The sequence below is a fragment of the Phocoena sinus genome, chromosome 3 (genome assembly GCF_008692025.1).
Source record: "Phocoena sinus isolate mPhoSin1 chromosome 3, mPhoSin1.pri, whole genome shotgun sequence".
NCBI lineage: Eukaryota > Metazoa > Chordata > Mammalia > Artiodactyla > Phocoenidae > Phocoena > Phocoena sinus.
The window spans coordinates 10,406,556-10,433,357 of record NC_045765.1 but is presented as its reverse complement, the minus strand read 5'-3'; the positions used below and the strand labels follow the sequence as shown (position 1 = coordinate 10,433,357).

The 26,802-nt window shown below is 50.7% G+C and overlaps 1 protein-coding gene across 1 annotated transcript in view; it reads left to right on the top strand.

Annotated features, from left to right (window-relative positions):
• Positions 1 to 1,260: 1,260 nt before the first annotated feature.
• The window catches only part of MUC16 (mucin 16, cell surface associated), a 56,042-nt gene continuing 30,500 nt past the window's right edge, over positions 1,261 to 26,802 (top strand). Inside the window, 2 exon segments of the mRNA XM_032625601.1 lie at positions 1,261 to 24,835; positions 26,465 to 26,569. Coding sequence (XP_032481492.1) covers positions 1,261 to 24,835; positions 26,465 to 26,569 — 23,680 coding nt within the window.

The following is a 26,802-nucleotide window of genomic DNA, read 5'->3' as shown; positions in this document are numbered from 1 at the left end:
AGTGAGAATGTTCCTTATAGGTCCGTATTCTTAGGGAATGCAAAGGTAACACCTCTATCTTTTACTTCAGGCCCTGATGAGTCTGTGGCAAGCACCACCAGGGAGCTGAGTCAAGGAGAATATGGAAGTACCACTTCGCCAACCAGTAACCCCTCATCTCTTATGAATATGATCAATGTGGGTAAGTAAGAGCATATCTCTATTTTCTTCAAGTCTAAGAGGACCCATTTGGGTCCTCTCTCTTCATCCTTGGGGTCAAAAATTGGATTGTTTAAGGAAGTAAAATGACTAGGTTTGAAATCGATTTCTTTGGCTTCTTGTCACTCTAAAGTTGGTTATTTTTTTCCTAGAGATTGTATTAACGGAACACTGTTATTGCTTCACTCAGTAATTTATATGATTAGTAGCCAATCAATTCAGCAGGAGAAAATGCCACAAGGTCAGTTCCCTCCACACTTTCTCTTGCACCAGGGTGAAGGATCTTTCTAAATCGGAGATCCTCACTGGAATTTTGTGTTGACAGGGAGGGCACAGACAGACTTGAGGTGATACAGTCTTCTTTTGTTACAGTAGAGGAAGGGATCATGGTCCTTGGCTATGCCAAGTTGGTGAGGATAATGTAAAAAAGAGTGCTCTTAGGTCGAGCTTTCCTTATCCCTGTGGCAGTTACATGCCCTTTACCTCAACGATAGGAAAAGGGTTCGGAGAGGGAGATGAATTTGAAAGAGGATGAAGGTAAAGGAAAAGAATTTTATCACCCTTCTATTCTGTTGCTTCTCAAATATAAATCCTTAAGTGGCTTTTCAGTGAACTAAGATTTGGGGCATCTAGCGGAGGCTCGAAGTTATAAGCTGAAACTGGTTCCGCAAGGGCAGGCTCCAAGGAGAAAAGTAAAATAGGGTAGGGGAAGCCTCGTGCATGGGTAGAGTCCAGGTTCATCACATCCTTCCTTGTACAAAGAGCCCTTCTTTGTAGGGTATGTAGTACACTGAGTTCCAGGTAACAATTTCTTCTGAGTAAACAAGAGGGTCAAAGCCCTCACCCCACTAACCCTAACACTTTGATCCATCTTTGGGGATGGTCAGTATGTTCCCTGGTGTCCAGAGTCTTGAAATGTGGTATGAGAGGGTTAACATTTTCTTTTCTGGAGAAATAGGAAATAGTTTGAGTTGAAATCACAGGAAGGAATAAATGATACTGTCAATCAGGACTCCTGTACCGTTTGCATATCTCCTACCAATTCACTTTCCAATCACAGGTATGTCCACAAGAAGCCCAGAAATGGCTACAGCCTTCAAAATCATAAGTTCCAAGGAGCCCAGCACCAGCCCAGAAATGAAGTACACTCTGGGACATTCTTGGAATACTTCAACAGCAACTGTCCCTATGAAGACCACAGTGGAACCAGTCACACTTCAGTCCACAGCCATAGAGAGTAGCGGCATCAGCCTCTCTCACCTGCCCACAGGATTCATGACACCAGCCAAGTCACCAACAAAAGGGACAGCAACTACAGAATGGGTCTCACTCTCCCAATCTGAGGTTGGGACCAACCCCCATCTTGGGACTCCAGAAGGGACCAAAAAGTCATTGGGCACAGTGTCCTCTGTCTCCCGAGAGTCAAATCCTAAAGGCAACATAGGGACTGGTCCACAAACAAGCCCAAATCTGATTCCAAGGACAACTGGAATGAATTTATCCACGTGGCTTGGCTCCACTGGAGGGACCACCGTGGACACACATGTCTCTCTGAACACATCTTCCACTAGTCCTGAAGACCCTGTGGCCATCCCGGACTCTGTGACAACCCAGATGGTAACCATGAGCTCAGTGACAGATAAATCTGAATTTATAACCAAGACAAGGGTCAACATCACAGTCATTCCTTCCACTGTTCTGAGTAAAGATACAATGACAGATGAACAACAGGCAAGTATATCTGTGAGTGAGGCTTATTCATCTGCTAGCCCATGGTCAGAGCAGACAACTGGGAGTAACCTGATTCTTGATAAATGCCCTGAGGCCAAAGACACATTGCATAAAACCTCCGTAGAACAAACCACATTAGCATCTCTGACCTCTGAAAGCCAAGACATTACCAGCATCACCAATGCCTCAGGAGGAAAAATGAGCTCTTTACCATCTGTCACATTCCCCTCCGTGGGGTCTACGACACTGGCAACCATCACAAGTGTAGTAAATAGTGATGCTGCCTCTACTCTTGGGCAACTATCACAGACCTCATACCGTGCAGGAGTGAGCAACATGGAGGTAACCATAGCTCCCACTCCACTTGTCACCACCACGATCACCACTATGGAAACCAATTCAGTCCTGACTACTATGCCCGGCCCAAAAGGAAGTGTGAGCACCATGGACAGCACCCTGGCTACAGAGACCAGCACATCTGCCCTACAGCACCCACCCACCTGGTCATCCACAGCTGCTCCTGCCCCAACAGGCTCCAGGACTATCACAGACATGGCTTCAATCTTGGAAGTCACAGGTTCTCCTAAAGCAATTTCTGCAATGAGCACAACTTCATCCATAGCGTCAAGCACTGAATCAGGCTCTGTGTCTACCCCCCATGGCCTTGTGACTGTCAGTGGAACCAGCCTAACCATCCCATCCTCCTTTGCTTCAGCTGAAAAGACAGAGGCCAGCACAAGTGTAAGGACATTGAGTCCTTTAGACACAACTGCATCTATGCCCACCTCAACTTCTGGTGTCGAGAGGATGAGCACCTCAGTTCCTGACATTTTAAGCACAAGTTGGACTCCCAGTAGAAGAGAAACAGAAGCCTTGCATGTTTCAGTGGCTTCCATGGACCATCCAAATACAAAGACTATCCCAAAGATCCTCCCATCCACTCCTCTGCCTGATTCTCTGCCCACTCTTGACTGGGCCACTGGGAGTTCTGTGTCATCAGCCATAACCTCTACCTCAGTTCTTCAGGAGGTTACAACTCCTTCAGAACTCCCTTTGGAGAACATGATCAGCCCAACTACCTCACAGCTGCCCTCCTCCACAGAGGACATTACAAGTGAGGTCACACCTGTTACAATGGTAAATAGCTCTAAAGTCACTTTATCAGGGAGGCCAGATCTTGCCAGCAAAGAAGTAGAGCAGAGTTCTACCCAGCTTCACATCACAGCTTCTGCAGATCCAGGGTATATGTCTAGACCAGAAGCAACAACTCTGGACTTAATCCCATATACAGTAAGAACTCCATATTCAACTCCCCAGGTGAATGGGATAAGGACTCCTACAACAGAGGCAAGAGCTACATCTCATTCCTGGATGAGGGAAGAAGAATCAAGCTCAAGCACATCTCTGAACACTGAGGTGATAAATGTCTCTTCTGTCTCAGGAGGGACCATCAAGGAGGTTACTGACTCCCCAGGCTTATTAAAGACCACAGATATACTGGGCATAAGCTTGGAATCTGGGACAACTTCATCTCCAAATTGGAAAAATGGCACATATGAGAGAATAGCCACTTCTGAACCTACCACAGACAAAGAGACAATTCACCCATCTACAAACACAGCAGATACAACAGTATGGCCCTCAAATTCTGAACATGATCTTCATTCCACTGTCCCAGCACACTCAGAGTCATCCATGGGCACATATCCAATGAATACTACCTCCATCATGCTGAATACCATTGTTTCCACATCAGCAACTACCTGGCCAGAATCCACAAGGGCTGGAAGAGAGTTTGATTACCCCCTGACCACTGAACTGAGGGAGTCCAGTATTTACATGGATACCAACTCAACCACAGAGATAAGTAGTGTCCATTCCCTAAGTTCTTTTGCTATTACTAGGGTGTCCGGGACAGAAGTCACTACCTCTGACAGAATTTCCAGCCCAGATCTAGCTCAGTCCACAAGGTCATCAGACATCACCAGGCCCTCTACCTTCCCTGACATAACAGACTCTGAAAGAATGACCATCACCATGCAAACAGGTCCTTCTGGGACTACATTGCTGGGTGCACCTACCATGGACACATTAGCCACAGACTCCTTGTCAGGGACTTACTTGGCTGTGACTCAGGGATTTCCACAGTCAAAGATAACCACTCAAACGAGCAAAGGTCCTGAAGGTGTGTCATGGACAAACCCTCCCTCTGTGGGAGAAACCACCTCTTCCTCTTCCCTAGCACCTATCTCTGACACAACCTCATCTTCTCATGTTTTGTTGACATCACAAGGGCAAAGTACCTCCTCTACTCTACCTGAGACCTCAGGTCTCTTGCCTGAGAACTTCGGCTTGGGGAAGACCAGAGACATGTTGAGGACGAGTTTGGAAACTGATACCAGTTTACCCCCAAATTTGAGGAGTAGCTCAGATGAGATGTTTGTCACCACAGATATAGAAGCAATTCATCCTTCCACAAACACAGCAATGACACATGTAGAGACTACCAGTTGTGAACATGAATCACATTCTCCTGTCCTGGCCCCCACACAGCCACCCAAAATTAAATCTTCAGTGGTTACCTCCTCTACCATGTGGGACACTACTGCTCCCACATCAATGTCTGGCTCATCTGAGACTATAAAGATTGAGAGAGAGTCAGTATCCTCTCTGAATACTGGACTTAGGGAGACAAGTACCTACCAGGAGACCAGCTCTGCTACAGAGACAAGCACTGTCATTTCCAATGTGTCTACAAATGATGCTACTACTGAGGTCACCAGGACACAAGTTACCTCCTCTAGCAGGATATCTATCTCTAGCCCTGCTCACTTCAAAACTTCTCCAAACACACCTACAGAAAGCAGAACTAGCCCCTCTATATACATGTTCATGATAGAATCTTCGGGAATGACCATCACCACCCAAACAGGTCCCCCAGGGGTTACATCACAGGACACACTTACCTTGGACATATCGACCAAGGTCTCTGGGGCAGGGACTCATTCGAATGTGACTCAGAGTTTTACAAACTCAGAGATGACCAATCTCAGCAGCAGAGGTCCCGAGGATGTGTCTTGGCCAAGCCCTGCCTCTGTGAAAGAAACTGGCTCTCCAACCTCCCCAGTAATTGTACCTGCCAAGACAACACCCTCCCCTGAGACAACCACATTACCAGGGAGGAGCCCCTCCTCTCCTACACCTGTGACCTCACTTCTCAACCGTGGTCTGTGGAAAACCAGAGACACATTGGGTACAAGTGTGGAACCTGTGCTCAGTTCACCTTCAAGTGAGATGAGCACCACCATTGAGATACTGTCCACCTCTGAAGCCTCCACAGGTACAGATGCAATTCAGCCCTCCAGAAACACAGCTGGGACCCACCGGGCCAACACAATTTCTGGACATGAAGCACATTCCTCTGCCCCAGCTGAATCAGAGCCATCGAATGTCACGTCCCCAACGGTTACTCCTTCCGCCTCTAGGGACACCAGTGTTTCTACATCAATGCCTCACTCTTTAGAAACTACAATGTTTGAGACACACTCCACATCCTCTCTGACTCCTCCACTGAGGAAGCCCCGCAACGTCCAGCAGAACAGCACAGTCACAGAGAAAATCGCCGTCCCTTCCAAAGTACCCACTGATACGACTATTGAGAACTCTAGGACCGAACCGATCTCCCCTAGCAGCATGTCCATCCCTGGCCCTGTTCGGTACACGTTGTCGCCAGACATTCCTGCAGGCATCATCACCGGGCCCTCTGCCTCTCCTGTGCCAACAGAATCTGCAGAAGTCACCATGACTACCCAAACAGGTCCCACTGAGCCTACATCACAGGACCCACTTGCCTTGGGCACTACAACCAACACCTCAGGGACAGAGATCCACTCGACTGTGACTCACAGTTTTACGCACCCAGAGATGACCACTCTCAGCAGCAGAGGTCCCGAGGATGTGTCTTGGCCAAGCCCTGCCTCTGTGATAGAGACTGGCTCTCCATCTTCCCCAGTGATTGTACCTGCCATGACAACACCCTCCCCTGAGACATCCACATTACCAGGGAGGAGCCCCTCCTCTCCTACTCCTGTGACCTCACTTCTCAACCGTGGTCTGTGGAAAACCAGAGACACATTGGGTACAAGTGTGGAACCTGTGCCCAGTTCACCTTCAAGTAAGATGAGCACCACCATTGAGATACTGTCCACCTCTGAAGCCTCCACAGGTACAGATGCAATTCAGCCCTCCAGAAACACAGCTGGGACCCACCGGGCCAACACAATTTCTGGACATGAAGCACATTCCTCTGCCCCAGCTGAATCAGAGCCATCGAATGTCACGTCCCCAACGGTTACTCCTTCCGCCTCTAGGGACACCAGTGTTTCTACATCAATGCCTCACTCTTTAGAAACTACAATGTTTGAGACACACTCCACATCCTCTCTGACTCCTCCACTGAGGAAGCCCCGCAACGTCCAGCAGAACAGCACAGCCACAGAGAAAATCGCCGTACTTTCCAAAGTACCCACTGATACGACTACTGAGATCTCTAGGACAGAACTGATCTCCTCTAGCAGCACGTCCATCCCTGGCCTTGTTCAGTCCACGATGTCGCCAGACTTCCCTGCAGGAACCATCACCTGGCCCTCTGCCTCTTCGGTGATGACAGAATCTGCAGAAGTGACCATGAACACCCAAACTGGTCCCACTGAGGCTACATCACAGGACCCACTTACCGTGGGCACTACAACCAACACGTCAGGGGCGGAGATTCACTCGACTGTGACTCAGAGTTTTACGCACCCAGAGATGACCACTCTCAGCAGCAGAGGTCCCGAGGATGTGTCTTGGCCAAGCCCTGCCTCTGTGATAGAGACTGGCTCTCCATCTTCCCCAGTGATTGTACCTGCCATGACAACACCCTCCCCTGAGACATCCACATTACCAGGGAGGAGTTCCTCCTCTCCTACCCCTGAGACCTCACTTCTCACTCGTGGTCCGGGGAAGACCAAAGACACATTGGGTACAAGTGTGGAACCTGTGCCCAGTTCACCTTCAAGTGAGATCAGCATGACCAAGGAGATACTGTCCACATCTGAAGCCTCCACAGGTACAGATGGAATTCGGCCTTCCAAAAACAAAGCTGGGATCCACGGGGCCAATACAAGTTCTGGGCATGAAGCACATTCCTCTGCCCCAGATGACTCAGAGCCATCCAATATCACGTCCCCAATGCTTACTCCTTCCACCCGTACGGAGACCAGTGTTTCCACATCAATGCCTCACTCTTTAGAAACTACAGTGTTTGAGCTAGACTCCACATCCTCTCTGACTCCTGAACTGAGGAACACCAGCACTGTCCAGCAGAACCGCTCAGCCATAGAGAAAATAGCCGTCCCTTCCAAAGTACCCACTGATACGACTACTGAGATCTCTAGGACCGAACCGATCTCCCCTAGCAGCATGTCCATCCCTGGCCCTGTTCAGTACACATTGTCGCCAGACATTCCTGCAGGCATCATCACCGGGCCCTCTGCCTCTCCTGTGCCAACAGAATCTGCAGAAGTCACCATGACCACCCAAACAGGTCCCACTGAGCCTACATCACAGGACCCACTTACCTTGGGCACTACAACCAACACCTCAGGGGCAGAGGTCCACTCGACTGTGACTCACAGTTTTACGCACCCAGAGATGACCACTCTCAGAAGCAGAGGTCCCGAGGATGTGTCTTGGCCAAGCCCTGCCTCTGTGATAGAGACTGGCTCTCCATCTTCCCCAGTGATTGTACCTGCCATGACAACACCCTCCCCTGAGACATCCACATTACCAGGGAGGAGCCCCTCCTCTCCTACTCCTGTGACCTCTCATCTCAACCGTGGTCTGTGGAAAACCAGAGACACATTGGGTACAAGTGTGGAACCTGTGCCCAGTTCACCTTCAAGTGAGATGAGCACCACCATTGAGATACTGTCCACCTCTGAAGCCTCCACAGGTACAGATGCAATTCAGCCCTCCAAGAACACAGCTGGGATCAATGGGGCCAACAAAAGCTCAGGACATGAAACACATCCGTCTGCCCCAGCTGACTCAGAGCCATCCAATGTCACGTTTCCAATGCTTATTCCTTCCAACTCTAGGGACACCCGTGTTACCACAACAGTGCCTCACTCTTTAGAAGCTACAATGTTTGAGCTAGACTCCATATCCTCTGTGACTCCTGAACTGAGGAACACAAGCACCGTCCAGCAGAACCGCTCAGCCACAGAGAAAATCGCCATCCTTTCCAAAGTACCCACTGATACGACTACTGAGATCTCTAGGACAGAACTGATCTCCTCTAGCAGCACGTCCATCCCTGGCCTTGTTCAGTCCACGATGTCGCCAGACTTCCCTGCAGGAACCATCACCTGGCCCTCTGCCTCTTCGGTGATGACAGAATCTGCAGAACTGACCATGAACACCCAAACTGGTCCCACTGAGGCTACATCACAGGACCCACTTACCGTGGGCACTACAACCAACACCTCAGGGGCGGAGATTCACTCCACTGTGACTCAGAGTTTTACGCACCCAGAGATGACCACTCTCAGCAGCAAAGGTGCCAAGGATGTGTTTTGGCCAAGCCCTGCCTCTGTGAAAGAAACTGGCTCTCCATCCTTCCCAGTGACTCTACCTGCCATGACAACACCCTCTCCTGAGCCATCCACATTACCAGGGAGGAGTTCCTCCTCTCCTACCCCTGAGACCTCACTTCTCACTCGTGGTCCGGGGAAGACCAAAGACACATTGGGTACAAGTGTGGAACCTGTGTCCAGTTCACCTTCAAGTGAGATCAGCACGACCAAGGAGATACTGTCCACATCTGAAGCCTCCACAGGTACAGATGGAATTCAGCCTTCCAAAAACAAAGCTGGGACCCACGGGGCCAATACAAGTTCTGGGCATGAAGCACATTCCTCTGCCCCAGCTGACTCAGAGCCATCCACTATCACGTCCCCAATGCTTACTCCTTCCACCCGTACGGAGACCAGTGGTTCCACATCAACACCTCACTCTTTAGAAACTACAGTGTTTGAGCTAGACTCCACATCCTCTCTGACTCCTGAACTGAGGAACACCAGCACTGTCCAGCAGAACAGCTCAGCCATAGAGAAAATAGCCGTACTTTCCAAAGTACCCACTGATATGACTACTGAGATCTCTAGGACCGAACCCATCTCCTCTAGCAGCACGTCCATCGCTGGCCCTGTTCAGTCCACGATGTCGCCAGACATCCCTGAAGGCCTGATCACCAGCTCCTCTGCCTCTCCTGTGACAACAGAATCTGCAGAAGTGGCCATGACCACCCAAACAGGTCCCATTGAGGCTACTTCACAGGACCCACTTACCTTGGGCGCTACAACTAATACCACAGGGGTGGAGATTCACTCGACTGTGACTCAGAGTTTTATGCACCCAGAGATGACCACTCTCAGAAGCAGAGGTCCCGAGGATGTGTCTTGGCCAAGCCCTGCCTCTGTGATAGAGACTGGCTCTCCATCTTCCCCAGTGATTGTACCTGCCATGACAACACCCTCCCCTGAGACATCCACATTACCAGGGAGGAGCCCCTCCTCTCCTACACCTGTGACCTCACTTCTCACTCGTGGTCTGGGGAAGACCAAAGACACATTGGGTACAAGTGTGGAACCTGTGTCCAGTTCACCTTCAGGTGAGATGAGCACCACCATTGAGATACTGTCCACCTCTGAAGCCTCCACAGGTACAGATGCAATTCAGCCCTCCAGAAACACAGCTGGGACCCACCGGGCCAACACAATTTCTGGACATGAAGCACATTCCTCTGCCCCAGCTGAATCAGAGCCATCGAATGTCACGTCCCCAACGGTTACTCCTTCCGCCTCTAGGGACACCAGTGTTTCTACATCAATGCCTCACTCTTTAGAAACTACAATGTTTGAGACACACTCCACATCCTCTCTGACTCCTCCACTGAGGAAGCACCGCAACGTCAGGCAGAACAGCACAGCCACAGAGAAAATCGCCGTCCCTTCCAAAGTACCCACTGATACGACTATTGAGAACTCTAGGACCGAACCGATCTCCCCTAGCAGCACGTCCATCCCTAGCTCTGTTCAGTACACGTTGTCGCCAGACATTCCTGCAGGCTTCATCACCGGGCCCTCTGCCTCTCCTGTGCCAACAGAATCTGCAGAAGTCACCATGACCACCCAAACAGGTCCCACTGAGCCTACATCACAGGACCCACTTACCTTGGGCACTACAACCAACACCTCAGGGGCAGAGATCCACTCGACTGTGACTCACAGTTTTACGCACCCAGAGATGACCACTCTCAGAAGCAGAGGTCCCGAGGATGTGTCTTGGCCAAGCCCTGCCTCTGTGATAGAGACTGGCTCTCCATCTTCCCCAGTGATTGTACCTGCCATGACAACACCCTCCCCTGAGACATCCACATTACCAGGGAGGAGCCCCTCCTCTCCTACTCCTGTGACCTCACTTCTCAACCGTGGTCTGTGGAAAACCAGAGACACATTGGGTACAAGTGTGGAACCTGTGCCCAGTTCACCTTCAAGTGAGATGAGCACCACCATTGAGATACTGTCCACCTCTGAAGCCTCCACAGGTACAGATGCAATTCAGCCCTCCAAGAACACAGCTGGGATCAATGGGGCCAACAAAAGCTCAGGACATGAAACACATCCGTCTGCCCCAGCTGACTCAGAGCCATCCAATGTCACGTTTCTAATGCTTATTCCTTCCAACTCTAGGGACACCCGTGTTACCACAACAGTGCCTCACTCTTTAGAAGCTACAATGTTTGAGCTAGACTCCATATCCTCTGTGACTCCTGAACTGAGGAACACAAGCACCGTCCAGCAGAACCGCTCAGCCACAGAGAAAATCGCCGTCCTTTCCAAAGTACCCACTGATACGACTACTGAGATCTCTAGGACAGAACTGATCTCCTCTAGCAGCACGTCCATCCCTGGCCTTGTTCAGTCCACGATGTCGCCAGACTTCCCTGCAGGAACCATCACCTGGCCCTCTGCCTCTTCGGTGATGACAGAATCTGCAGAACTGACCATGAACACCCAAACTGGTCCCACTGAGGCTACATCACAGGACCCACTTACCGTGGGCACTACAACCAACACCTCAGGGGCGGAGATTCACTCCACTGTGACTCAGAGTTTTACGCACCCAGAGATGACCACTCTCAGCAGCAGAGGTGCCAAGGATGTGTTTTGGCCAAGCCCTGCCTCTGTGAAAGAAACTGGCTCTCCATCCTTCCCAGTGACTGTACCTGCCATGACAACACCCTCTCCTGAGCCATCCACATTACCAGGGAGGAGTTCCTCCTCTCCTACCCCTGAAACCTCACTTCTCACTCGTGGTCCGGGGAAGACCAAAGACACATTGGGTACAAGTGTGGAACCTGTGTCCAGTTCACCTTCAAGTGAGATCAGCACGACCAAGGAGATACTGTCCACATCTGAAGCCTCCACAGGTACAGATGGAATTCAGCCTTCCAAAAACAAAGCTGGGACCCACAGGGCCAATACAAGTTCTGGGCATGAAGCACATTCCTCTGCCCCAGCTGACTCAGAGCCATCCACTATCACGTCCCCAATGCTTACTCCTTCCACCCGTACGGAGACCAGTGGTTCCACATCAACACCTCACTCTTTAGAAACTACAGTGTTTGAGCTAGACTCCACATCCTCTCTGACTCCTGAACTGAGGAACACCAGCACTGTCCAGCAGAACAGCTCAGCCATAGAGAAAATAGCCGTACTTTCCAAAGTACCCACTGATATGACTACTGAGATCTCTAGGACCGAACCCATCTCCTCTAGCAGCACGTCCATCGCTGGCCCTGTTCAGTCCACGATGTCGCCAGACATCCCTGAAGGCCTGATCACCAGCTCCTCTGCCTCTCCTGTGACAACAGAATCTGCAGAAGTGGCCATGACCACCCAAACAGGTCCCATTGAGGCTACTTCACAGGACCCACTTACCTTGGGCGCTACAACTAATACCACAGGGGTGGAGATTCACTCGACTGTGACTCAGAGTTTTATGCACCCAGAGATGACCACTCTCAGAAGCAGAGGTCCCGAGGATGTGTCTTGGCCAAGCCCTGCCTCTGTGATAGAGACTGGCTCTCCATCTTCCCCAGTGATTGTACCTGCCATGACAACACCCTCCCCTGAGACATCCACATTACCAGGGAGGAGCCCCTCCTCTCCTACACCTGTGACCTCACTTCTCACTCGTGGTCTGGGGAAGACCAAAGACACATTGGGTACAAGTGTGGAACCTGTGTCCAGTTCACCTTCAGGTGAGATGAGCACCACCATTGAGATACTGTCCACCTCTGAAGCCTCCACAGGTACAGATGCAATTCAGCCCTCCAGAAACACAGCTGGGACCCACCGGGCCAACACAATTTCTGGACATGAAGCACATTCCTCTGCCCCAGCTGAATCAGAGCCATCGAATGTCACGTCCCCAACGGTTACTCCTTCCGCCTCTAGGGACACCAGTGTTTCTACATCAATGCCTCACTCTTTAGAAACTACAATGTTTGAGACACACTCCACATCCTCTCTGACTCCTCCACTGAGGAAGCACCGCAACGTCAGGCAGAACAGCACAGCCACAGAGAAAATCGCCGTCCCTTCCAAAGTACCCACTGATACGACTATTGAGAACTCTAGGACCGAACCGATCTCCCCTAGCAGCACGTCCATCCCTAGCTCTGTTCAGTACACGTTGTCGCCAGACATTCCTGCAGGCTTCATCACCGGGCCCTCTGCCTCTCCTGTGCCAACAGAATCTGCAGAAGTCACCATGACCACCCAAACAGGTCCCACTGAGCCTACATCACAGGACCCACTTACCTTGGGCACTACAACCAACACCTCAGGGGCAGAGATCCACTCGACTGTGACTCACAGTTTTACGCACCCAGAGATGACCACTCTCAGAAGCAGAGGTCCCGAGGATGTGTCTTGGCCAAGCCCTGCCTCTGTGATAGAGACTGGCTCTCCATCTTCCCCAGTGATTGTACCTGCCATGACAACACCCTCCCCTGAGACATCCACATTACCAGGGAGGAGCCCCTCCTCTCCTACTCCTGTGACCTCACTTCTCAACCGTGGTCTGTGGAAAACCAGAGACACATTGGGTACAAGTGTGGAACCTGTGCCCAGTTCACCTTCAAGTGAGATGAGCACCACCATTGAGATACTGTCCACCTCTGAAGCCTCCACAGGTACAGATGCAATTCAGCCCTCCAAGAACACAGCTGGGATCAATGGGGCCAACAAAAGCTCAGGACATGAAACACATCCGTCTGCCCCAGCTGACTCAGAGCCATCCAATGTCACGTTTCCAATGCTTATTCCTTCCAACTCTAGGGACACCCGTGTTACCACAACAGTGCCTCACTCTTTAGAAGCTACAATGTTTGAGCTAGACTCCATATCCTCTGTGACTCCTGAACTGAGGAACACAAGCACCGTCCAGCAGAACCGCTCAGCCACAGAGAAAATCGCCGTCCTTTCCAAAGTACCCACTGATACGACTACTGAGATCTCTAGGACAGAACTGATCTCCTCTAGCAGCACGTCCATCCCTGGCCTTGTTCAGTCCACGATGTCGCCAGACTTCCCTGCAGGAACCATCACCTGGCCCTCTGCCTCTTCGGTGATGACAGAATCTGCAGAACTGACCATGAACACCCAAACTGGTCCCACTGAGGCTACATCACAGGACCCACTTACCGTGGGCACTACAACCAACACCTCAGGGGCGGAGATTCACTCCACTGTGACTCAGAGTTTTACGCACCCAGAGATGACCACTCTCAGCAGCAGAGGTGCCAAGGATGTGTTTTGGCCAAGCCCTGCCTCTGTGAAAGAAACTGGCTCTCCATCCTTCCCAGTGACTGTACCTGCCATGACAACACCCTCTCCTGAGCCATCCACATTACCAGGGAGGAGTTCCTCCTCTCCTACCCCTGAAACCTCACTTCTCACTCGTGGTCCGGGGAAGACCAAAGACACATTGGGTACAAGTGTGGAACCTGTGTCCAGTTCACCTTCAAGTGAGATCAGCACGACCAAGGAGATACTGTCCACATCTGAAGCCTCCACAGGTACAGATGGAATTCAGCCTTCCAAAAACAAAGCTGGGACCCACGGGGCCAATACAAGTTCTGGGCATGAAGCACATTCCTCTGCCCCAGCTGACTCAGAGCCATCCACTATCACGTCCCCAATGCTTACTCCTTCCACCCGTACGGAGACCAGTGGTTCCACATCAACACCTCACTCTTTAGAAACTACAGTGTTTGAGCTAGACTCCACATCCTCTCTGACTCCTGAACTGAGGAACACCAGCACTGTCCAGCAGAACAGCTCAGCCATAGAGAAAATAGCCGTACTTTCCAAAGTACCCACTGATATGACTACTGAGATCTCTAGGACCGAACCCATCTCCTCTAGCAGCACGTCCATCGCTGGCCCTGTTCAGTCCACGATGTCGCCAGACATCCCTGAAGGCCTGATCACCAGCTCCTCTGCCTCTCCTGTGACAACAGAATCTGCAGAAGTGGCCATGACCACCCAAACAGGTCCCATTGAGGCTACTTCACAGGACCCACTTACCTTGGGCGCTACAACTAATACCACAGGGGTGGAGATTCACTCGACTGTGACTCAGAGTTTTATGCACCCAGAGATGACCACTCTCAGAAGCAGAGGTCCCGAGGATGTGTCTTGGCCAAGCCCTGCCTCTGTGATAGAGACTGGCTCTCCATCTTCCCCAGTGATTGTACCTGCCATGACAACACCCTCCCCTGAGACATCCACATTACCAGGGAGGAGCCCCTCCTCTCCTACACCTGTGACCTCACTTCTCACTCGTGGTCTGGGGAAGACCAAAGACACATTGGGTACAAGTGTGGAACCTGTGTCCAGTTCACCTTCAGGTGAGATGAGCACCACCATTGAGATACTGTCCACCTCTGAAGCCTCCACAGGTACAGATGCAATTCAGCCCTCCAGAAACACAGCTGGGACCCACCGGGCCAACACAATTTCTGGACATGAAGCACATTCCTCTGCCCCAGCTGAATCAGAGCCATCGAATGTCACGTCCCCAACGGTTACTCCTTCCGCCTCTAGGGACACCAGTGTTTCTACATCAATGCCTCACTCTTTAGAAACTACAATGTTTGAGACACACTCCACATCCTCTCTGACTCCTCCACTGAGGAAGCACCGCAACGTCAGGCAGAACAGCACAGCCACAGAGAAAATCGCCGTCCCTTCCAAAGTACCCACTGATACGACTATTGAGAACTCTAGGACCGAACCGATCTCCCCTAGCAGCACGTCCATCCCTAGCTCTGTTCAGTACACGTTGTCGCCAGACATTCCTGCAGGCTTCATCACCGGGCCCTCTGCCTCTCCTGTGCCAACAGAATCTGCAGAAGTCACCATGACCACCCAAACAGGTCCCACTGAGCCTACATCACAGGACCCACTTACCTTGGGCACTACAACCAACACCTCAGGGGCAGAGATCCACTCGACTGTGACTCACAGTTTTACGCACCCAGAGATGACCACTCTCAGAAGCAGAGGTCCCGAGGATGTGTCTTGGCCAAGCCCTGCCTCTGTGATAGAGACTGGCTCTCCATCTTCCCCAGTGATTGTACCTGCCATGACAACACCCTCCCCTGAGACATCCACATTACCAGGGAGGAGCCCCTCCTCTCCTACTCCTGTGACCTCACTTCTCAACCGTGGTCTGTGGAAAACCAGAGACACATTGGGTACAAGTGTGGAACCTGTGCCCAGTTCACCTTCAAGTGAGATGAGCACCACCATTGAGATACTGTCCACCTCTGAAGCCTCCACAGGTACAGATGCAATTCAGCCCTCCAAGAACACAGCTGGGATCAATGGGGCCAACAAAAGCTCAGGACATGAAACACATCCGTCTGCCCCAGCTGACTCAGAGCCATCCAATGTCACGTTTCCAATGCTTATTCCTTCCAACTCTAGGGACACCCGTGTTACCACAACAGTGCCTCACTCTTTAGAAGCTACAATGTTTGAGCTAGACTCCATATCCTCTGTGACTCCTGAACTGAGGAACACAAGCACCGTCCAGCAGAACCGCTCAGCCACAGAGAAAATCGCCGTCCTTTCCAAAGTACCCACTGATACGACTACTGAGATCTCTAGGACAGAACTGATCTCCTCTAGCAGCACGTCCATCCCTGGCCTTGTTCAGTCCACGATGTCGCCAGACTTCCCTGCAGGAACCATCACCTGGCCCTCTGCCTCTTCGGTGATGACAGAATCTGCAGAACTGACCATGAACACCCAAACTGGTCCCACTGAGGCTACATCACAGGACCCACTTACCGTGGGCACTACAACCAACACCTCAGGGGCGGAGATTCACTCCACTGTGACTCAGAGTTTTACGCACCCAGAGATGACCACTCTCAGCAGCAGAGGTGCCAAGGATGTGTTTTGGCCAAGCCCTGCCTCTGTGAAAGAAACTGGCTCTCCATCCTTCCCAGTGACTGTACCTGCCATGACAACACCCTCTCCTGAGCCATCCACATTACCAGGGAGGAGTTCCTCCTCTCCTACCCCTGAAACCTCACTTCTCACTCGTGGTCCGGGGAAGACCAAAGACACATTGGGTACAAGTGTGGAACCTGTGTCCAGTTCACCTTCAAGTGAGATCAGCACGACCAAGGAGATACTGTCCACATCTGAAGCCTCCACAGGTACAGATGGAATTCAGCCTTCCAAAAACAAAGCTGGGACCCACGGGGCCAATACAAGTTCTGGGCATGAAGCACATTCCTCTGCCCCAGCTGACTCAGAGCCATCCACTATCACGTCCCCAATGCTTACTCCTTCCACCCGTACGGAGACCAGTGGTTCCACATCAACACCTCACTCTTTAGAAACTACAGTGTTTGAGCTAGACTCCACATCCTCTCTGACTCCTGAACTGAGGAACACCAGCACTGTCCAGCAGAACAGCTCAGCCATAGAGAAAATAGCCGTACTTTCCAAAGTACCCACTGATATGACTACTGAGATCTCTAGGACCGAACCCATCTCCTCTAGCAGCACGTCCATCGCTGGCCCTGTTCAGTCCACGATGTCGCCAGACATCCCTGAAGGCCTGATCACCAGCTCCTCTGCCTCTCCTGTGACAACAGAATCTGCAGAAGTGGCCATGACCACCCAAACAGGTCCCATTGAGGCTACTTCACAGGACCCACTTACCTTGGGCGCTACAACTAATACCGCAGGGGTGGAGATTCACTCGACTGTGACTCAGAGTTTTATGCACCCAGAGATGACCACTCTCAGAAGCAGAGGTCCCGAGGATGTGTCTTGGCCAAGCCCTGCCTCTGTGATAGAGACTGGCTCTCCATCTTCCCCAGTGATTGTACCTGCCATGACAACACCCTCCCCTGAGACATCCACATTACCAGGGAGGAGCCCCTCCTCTCCTACACCTGTGACCTCACTTCTCACTCGTGGTCTGGGGAAGACCAAAGACACATTGGGTACAAGTGTGGAACCTGTGTCCAGTTCACCTTCAGGTGAGATGAGCACCACCATTGAGATACTGTCCACCTCTGAAGCCTCCACAGGTACAGATGCAATTCAGCCCTCCAGAAACACAGCTGGGACCCACCGGGCCAACACAATTTCTGGACATGAAGCACATTCCTCTGCCCCAGCTGAATCAGAGCCATCGAATGTCACGTCCCCAACGGTTACTCCTTCCGCCTCTAGGGACACCAGTGTTTCTACATCAATGCCTCACTCTTTAGAAACTACAATGTTTGAGACACACTCCACATCCTCTCTGACTCCTCCACTGAGGAAGCACCGCAACGTCAGGCAGAACAGCACAGCCACAGAGAAAATCGCCGTCCCTTCCAAAGTACCCACTGATACGACTATTGAGAACTCTAGGACCGAACCGATCTCCCCTAGCAGCACGTCCATCCCTAGCTCTGTTCAGTACACGTTGTCGCCAGACATTCCTGCAGGCTTCATCACCGGGCCCTCTGCCTCTCCTGTGCCAACAGAATCTGCAGAAGTCACCATGACCACCCAAACAGGTCCCACTGAGCCTACATCACAGGACCCACTTACCTTGGGCACTACAACCAACACCTCAGGGGCAGAGATCCACTCGACTGTGACTCACAGTTTTACGCACCCAGAGATGACCACTCTCAGAAGCAGAGGTCCCGAGGATGTGTCTTGGCCAAGCCCTGCCTCTGTGATAGAGACTGGCTCTCCATCTTCCCCAGTGATTGTACCTGCCATGACAACACCCTCCCCTGAGACATCCACATTACCAGGGAGGAGCCCCTCCTCTCCTACTCCTGTGACCTCACTTCTCAACCGTGGTCTGTGGAAAACCAGAGACACATTGGGTACAAGTGTGGAACCTGTGCCCAGTTCACCTTCAAGTGAGATGAGCACCACCATTGAGATACTGTCCACCTCTGAAGCCTCCACAGGTACAGATGCAATTCAGCCCTCCAAGAACACAGCTGGGATCAATGGGGCCAACAAAAGCTCAGGACATGAAACACATCCGTCTGCCCCAGCTGACTCAGAGCCATCCAATGTCACGTTTCTAATGCTTATTCCTTCCAACTCTAGGGACACCCGTGTTACCACAACAGTGCCTCACTCTTTAGAAGCTACAATGTTTGAGCTAGACTCCATATCCTCTGTGACTCCTGAACTGAGGAACACAAGCACCGTCCAGCAGAACCGCTCAGCCACAGAGAAAATCGCCGTCCTTTCCAAAGTACCCACTGATACGACTACTGAGATCTCTAGGACAGAACTGATCTCCTCTAGCAGCACGTCCATCCCTGGCCTTGTTCAGTCCACGATGTCGCCAGACTTCCCTGCAGGAACCATCACCTGGCCCTCTGCCTCTTCGGTGATGACAGAATCTGCAGAACTGACCATGAACACCCAAACTGGTCCCACTGAGGCTACATCACAGGACCCACTTACCGTGGGCACTACAACCAACACCTCAGGGGCGGAGATTCACTCCACTGTGACTCAGAGTTTTACGCACCCAGAGATGACCACTCTCAGCAGCAGAGGTGCCAAGGATGTGTTTTGGCCAAGCCCTGCCTCTGTGAAAGAAACTGGCTCTCCATCCTTCCCAGTGACTGTACCTGCCATGACAACACCCTCTCCTGAGCCATCCACATTACCAGGGAGGAGTTCCTCCTCTCCTACCCCTGAAACCTCACTTCTCACTCGTGGTCCGGGGAAGACCAAAGACACATTGGGTACAAGTGTGGAACCTGTGTCCAGTTCACCTTCAAGTGAGATCAGCACGACCAAGGAGATACTGTCCACATCTGAAGCCTCCACAGGTACAGATGGAATTCAGCCTTCCAAAAACAAAGCTGGGACCCACGGGGCCAATACAAGTTCTGGGCATGAAGCACATTCCTCTGCCCCAGCTGACTCAGAGCCATCCACTATCACGTCCCCAATGCTTACTCCTTCCACCCGTACGGAGACCAGTGGTTCCACATCAACACCTCACTCTTTAGAAACTACAGTGTTTGAGCTAGACTCCACATCCTCTCTGACTCCTGAACTGAGGAACACCAGCACTGTCCAGCAGAACAGCTCAGCCATAGAGAAAATAGCCGTACTTTCCAAAGTACCCACTGATATGACTACTGAGATCTCTAGGACCGAACCCATCTCCTCTAGCAGCACGTCCATCGCTGGCCCTGTTCAGTCCACGATGTCGCCAGACATCCCTGAAGGCCTGATCACCAGCTCCTCTGCCTCTCCTGTGACAACAGAATCTGCAGAAGTGGCCATGACCACCCAAACAGGTCCCATTGAGGCTACTTCACAGGACCCACTTACCTTGGGCGCTACAACTAATACCGCAGGGGTGGAGATTCACTCGACTGTGACTCAGAGTTTTATGCACCCAGAGATGACCACTCTCAGAAGCAGAGGTCCCGAGGATGTGTCTTGGCCAAGCCCTGCCTCTGTGATAGAGACTGGCTCTCCATCTTCCCCAGTGATTGTACCTGCCATGACAACACCCTCCCCTGAGACATCCACATTACCAGGGAGGAGCCCCTCCTCTCCTACACCTGTGACCTCACTTCTCACTCGTGGTCTGGGGAAGACCAAAGACACATTGGGTACAAGTGTGGAACCTGTGTCCAGTTCACCTTCAGGTGAGATGAGCACCACCATTGAGATACTGTCCACCTCTGAAGCCTCCACAGGTACAGATGCAATTCAGCCCTCCAGAAACACAGCTGGGACCCACCGGGCCAACACAATTTCTGGACATGAAGCACATTCCTCTGCCCCAGCTGAATCAGAGCCATCGAATGTCACGTCCCCAACGGTTACTCCTTCCGCCTCTAGGGACACCAGTGTTTCTACATCAATGCCTCACTCTTTAGAAACTACAATGTTTGAGACACACTCCACATCCTCTCTGACTCCTCCACTGAGGAAGCACCGCAACGTCAGGCAGAACAGCACAGCCACAGAGAAAATCGCCGTCCCTTCCAAAGTACCCACTGATACGACTATTGAGAACTCTAGGACCGAACCGATCTCCCCTAGCAGCACGTCCATCCCTAGCTCTGTTCAGTACACGTTGTCGCCAGACATTCCTGCAGGCTTCATCACCGGGCCCTCTGCCTCTCCTGTGCCAACAGAATCTGCAGAAGTCACCATGACCACCCAAACAGGTCCCACTGAGCCTACATCACAGGACCCACTTACCTTGGGCACTACAACCAACACCTCAGGGGCAGAGATCCACTCGACTGTGACTCACAGTTTTACGCACCCAGAGATGACCACTCTCAGAAGCAGAGGTCCCGAGGATGTGTCTTGGCCAAGCCCTGCCTCTGTGATAGAGACTGGCTCTCCATCTTCCCCAGTGATTGTACCTGCCATGACAACACCCTCCCCTGAGACATCCACATTACCAGGGAGGAGCCCCTCCTCTCCTACTCCTGTGACCTCACTTCTCAACCGTGGTCTGTGGAAAACCAGAGACACATTGGGTACAAGTGTGGAACCTGTGCCCAGTTCACCTTCAAGTGAGATGAGCACCACCATTGAGATACTGTCCACCTCTGAAGCCTCCACAGGTACAGATGCAATTCAGCCCTCCAAGAACACAGCTGGGATCAATGGGGCCAACAAAAGCTCAGGACATGAAACACATCCGTCTGCCCCAGCTGACTCAGAGCCATCCAATGTCACGTTTCTAATGCTTATTCCTTCCAACTCTAGGGACACCCGTGTTACCACAACAGTGCCTCACTCTTTAGAAGCTACAATGTTTGAGCTAGACTCCATATCCTCTGTGACTCCTGAACTGAGGAACACAAGCACCGTCCAGCAGAACCGCTCAGCCACAGAGAAAATCGCCGTCCTTTCCAAAGTACCCACTGATACGACTACTGAGATCTCTAGGACAGAACTGATCTCCTCTAGCAGCACGTCCATCCCTGGCCTTGTTCAGTCCACGATGTCGCCAGACTTCCCTGCAGGAACCATCACCTGGCCCTCTGCCTCTTCGGTGATGACAGAATCTGCAGAACTGACCATGAACACCCAAACTGGTCCCACTGAGGCTACATCACAGGACCCACTTACCGTGGGCACTACAACCAACACCTCAGGGGCGGAGATTCACTCCACTGTGACTCAGAGTTTTACGCACCCAGAGATGACCACTCTCAGCAGCAGAGGTGCCAAGGATGTGTTTTGGCCAAGCCCTGCCTCTGTGAAAGAAACTGGCTCTCCATCCTTCCCAGTGACTGTACCTGCCATGACAACACCCTCTCCTGAGCCATCCACATTACCAGGGAGGAGTTCCTCCTCTCCTACCCCTGAAACCTCACTTCTCACTCGTGGTCCGGGGAAGACCAAAGACACATTGGGTACAAGTGTGGAACCTGTGTCCAGTTCACCTTCAAGTGAGATCAGCACGACCAAGGAGATACTGTCCACATCTGAAGCCTCCACAGGTACAGATGGAATTCAGCCTTCCAAAAACAAAGCTGGGACCCACGGGGCCAATACAAGTTCTGGGCATGAAGCACATTCCTCTGCCCCAGCTGACTCAGAGCCATCCACTATCACGTCCCCAATGCTTACTCCTTCCACCCGTACGGAGACCAGTGGTTCCACATCAACACCTCACTCTTTAGAAACTACAGTGTTTGAGCTAGACTCCACATCCTCTCTGACTCCTGAACTGAGGAACACCAGCACTGTCCAGCAGAACAGCTCAGCCATAGAGAAAATAGCCGTACTTTCCAAAGTACCCACTGATATGACTACTGAGATCTCTAGGACCGAACCCATCTCCTCTAGCAGCACGTCCATCGCTGGCCCTGTTCAGTCCACGATGTCGCCAGACATCCCTGAAGGCCTGATCACCAGCTCCTCTGCCTCTCCTGTGACAACAGAATCTGCAGAAGTGGCCATGACCACCCAAACAGGTCCCATTGAGGCTACTTCACAGGACCCACTTACCTTGGGCGCTACAACTAATACCGCAGGGGTGGAGATTCACTCGACTGTGACTCAGAGTTTTATGCACCCAGAGATGACCACTCTCAGAAGCAGAGGTCCCGAGGATGTGTCTTGGCCAAGCCCTGCCTCTGTGAAAGAAACTGGCTCTCCAACCTCCCCAGTAATTGTATCTGCCAGGACAACATCCTCCCCTGAGACATCCACATTACCAGGAAGGAGCCCCTCCTCTCCTACACCTGTGACCTCACTTCTCACTCGTGGTCTGGGGAAGACCAAAGACACATTGGGTACAAGTGTGGAACCTGTGTCCAGTTCACCTTCAGGTGAGATGAGCCCCAGGATTGAGATACTGTCCACCTCTGAAGCCTCCACAGGTACAGATGCAATTCAGCCCTCCAGAAACACAGCTGGGACCCACCGGGCCAACACAATTTCTGGACACGAAGCACATTCCTCTGCCGCAGCTGAATCAGAGCCATCGAATGTCACGTCCCCAACGGTTACTCCTTCCGCCTCTAGGGACACCAGTGTTTCTACATCAATGCCTCACTCTTTAGAAACTACAATGTTTGAGATACACTCCACATCCTCTCTGAGTCCTCCACTGAGGAAGTCCCGCAACATCCAGCAGAACAGCACAGCCACAGAGAAAATCGCCGTCCCTTCCAAAGTACCCACTGATACGACTATTGAGAACTCTAGGACCGAACCGATCTCCCCTAGCAGCATGTCCATCCCTGGCCCTGTTCAGTACACGTTGTCGCCAGACATTCCTGCAGGCATCATCACCGGGCCCTCTGCCTCTCCTGTGCCAACAGAATCTGCAGAAGTCACCATGACTACCCAAACAGGTCCCACTGAGCCTACATCACAGGACCCACTTACCTTGGGCACTACAACCAACACCTCAAGGGCAGAGATCCACTCGACTGTGACTCACAGCTTTACGCACCCAGAGATGACCACTCTCAGCAGCAGAGGTCCCGAGGATGTGTCTTGGCCAAGCCCTGCCTCTGTGATAGAGACTGGCTCTCCTTCTTCCCCAGTGATTGTACCTGCCATGACAACACCCTCCCCTGAGCCATCCACATTACCAGGGAGGAGCCCCTCCTCTCCTACACCTGTGACCTCAGTTCTCACCCGTGGTCTGGGGAAGACCGAAGACATTTTGGGTATAACCTTGGGGGCAGTGACCACGTTACCTCCAACTTTGAGTAGTCCCACAGTTGAGATAATTTCCACCTCTGAATTCTCCATAGATACAGCGAAAATTCTTCCTCCCCTATACACAATAATGAGTACTGTGGGTTCCAGCAGTTCTGGACATGAACTAAGTTCCTCTGTCCCAATTTTTCCTGAGTCCTCCAGCACCACATATCCTATGGGTACTGCTTCCTCCGTGTATGAGACCACTCTTTCCACATCAATGCGTTCCTCCTTTGAGACGAAGACACTTTCCCATCTGACTCCTAGACTGAAGGAGACAAGAATAGTCTTGGATTCCAGCTCAAGCACACTCACAAACACACCTTCATCGCCTCTGTCCACTCATGGTTTGAAGGGTCCCAGGACTGATGCTACGTCTTCTGTGAAAGTATCAGCACCAGATCAGCCTCTGTCTACACAGTATACAGACATTCCAGTGGAAACAGTCACACGCTTTTACACTTCCCCCTCCATTACAAGGTCTGCTGGCATAACTGTCCCAGAATCCCATCTTTCTGTGCCTGTATCAGAAAATACACGTTACCTAAGCATAGATATGCTGTCTTCAGCTGAGACCATTTTTGCTAATAACACACTAACACCTTCTTTGTCAGAGGCCACGGCTTCCTTTGCTACATCTGGAGTTCCAGGTGCCATTTCAGTCAGTCCATTTTCTAGGACAGAATCAGGCCCTGGGGATGCTACTATGCCCACCACTGCAGAGACTCTACCTTCTTCAGCTTCAATACCATTCCCCTCTTTGACCTTCCGTACCACTGATTCTTCAACCAGCCCACTCCCCCATTGGATTACTTCCTCACCAGCTACCCCAAGAATAGTAGACACCAACCTTGAGGCAGAGAGCCAAAGCACTGCTGCATTACCCTTGGTTACAGCCAGTACTTTGCAGACTTGGACGCAGCCAGTCAGGACAACTTTACCACCCATTACGGATACCAGAATGACAGAGAGTGTTGGTTTGGGAACAGTGACAAGTTCTTCTCAAGTTCTTCCACACTCAACCCGGTTGACAAGTAAGGACCCACTGCTCCTACACTCATTATTTGGGGCTCATAGAAAATGGCTTCTTTTCCAACAGGTAAAAAGGAGTTAATTAGGAGTTTATTACTGCACCAGAAATTCCTTTAGCAAACATATATGTTGATCTATTTTCATGTTCAGGCATTGAAATAAGCACTGGGGGAACAAAGCTAAATAAGCAAGTAGTTGAATAATTATAGTACCATGATGGATGTTGTAACATTACAGCTAATGTTGATGATGACAATAATGATAACAACAAATGTTTATAGAACACTTATTCTGTGTCAAATGCTGTTCTATCAAATTCCTCATTGGAACACAGTTTGAGAAGGGACTATTATAAGCCCATTCTACAAATGAGTCAACTGATACAGAGAGAGGTTGAGTAATTTGATCAAGATCATTAAAGCTGGTAAGTGATAAGAACTCAGATTATATGGCAACTAGGAACCCATGTTCTTAGCCATTAGGCTAGGCAGGAGTGGTCCAAGAGATAGGAGGAAAAGCAAGAGATTCTGGCCTCACAGAAGCCAGAGGAAGAGAGAGTTTTAGGAAGGAGTGATGGTCAGTTCCATCAAATGCTACAGAATAGCCAAATTGCAATGAGGTGAGAAGTTCTCTGACAACATTCGGGTCCTCAGGGATTCTAATGAAGGGAGCATCAATGAGTTTTAGAGGACTGAAACAACAGATAAAATAATACATTGATAAAAGGAGAGATTCCTCCTTTAAACTGAGCATGTTTCTATATTGAGAAGAGAGTCAGCAAGGGAGAAGGGAAAGAAAAAGGTGAGTGAATGAAAATCGAGGGAACAAAGTACCTGTGGATGTGGGAGGTACTTAGGACCTAGGAGGAGAAACACCACCTCCAAAAGAACAGTAGATGAGGTAGGGAACTTCTTGGGAGGATTCCATTCCTTGTATAAGTTGAATTTGACGCCAGATTTTGTTCTGGACACAAATCCAACAAGGCCCTCCAACTACTCCAGCACCTGTTCACTAGACAATATGTACAGAAGGTTGATTTGATTATTTCCGAAACTAGTTTTAACAATTCACAAGCAGGTTAGACACACTGATGGCTATTGACCCATGTCTTAAAACGTGGCTTGATAGTTGAGTGATGGGTGTTCAGTAAGCAAGTGATGAGTGGAATGGAAAGAAGGTAGAACTGTGGTTGGATGGGAGGAAGGAAGAAAGGAAGAATGGAGTGATAGATAAATGAAAGAAGAAAAGATGGATGTATAGAAGAAAGGATGAATGTATAGAGGGAAGGGTGAAAATAAGGAAGATGGGTGGAAGAAAGGATTGAAGGAAATACTGTAGGGATGAAAAGTTGCAAAGAAAGGAAACAGGAAATATGAAAGGAAAGATGCATGGTAGGAAGAAAGGATAAAAGGAAGGATGGATGGAAGAATAAATGGGTAGATATAAGGATAGATGGACAGAAAGATGGATGAATCTCTGTGTCAATGGATGAACACAGCCCTGGTTCCAATCCATACAGATGGTTGAGAAGAAATGCGTTGTGTAGTCAAATTAAGTGGATCTATTTAGACCATGTTATCCTTCTGGACGAGATGAGTTACTCTAGGTCTCTTCCCTACCCTCTCCTGCAGGGACTGATGGCATTGTGGAGCGTATCACAAAGATACCCAATGAAGCAGCACATGGAGACACCACCGTCCATGTCCCCCTGGCATCCATGTCTGCTAGTCTTAGAGGTAGGTTCAACTTTGCTTACTTCCCAGTAATCTGACTTATGCCTTTATTTCCTGTTCCAGAGGGATGAAATGTTTGTTTCTTTAGAGAAAGAACTATGTGGAGTTGCCATGGGCTTCCCTGTCTCAACTGAATCTTTGTCAAGTTGTTACCAGGTAGATGTTACTTTTCATTCCCTCATAACATGCTGAGTGAGTTTAGTTCAAGGTTGGATATGTCAGCTTCACAAATCCGA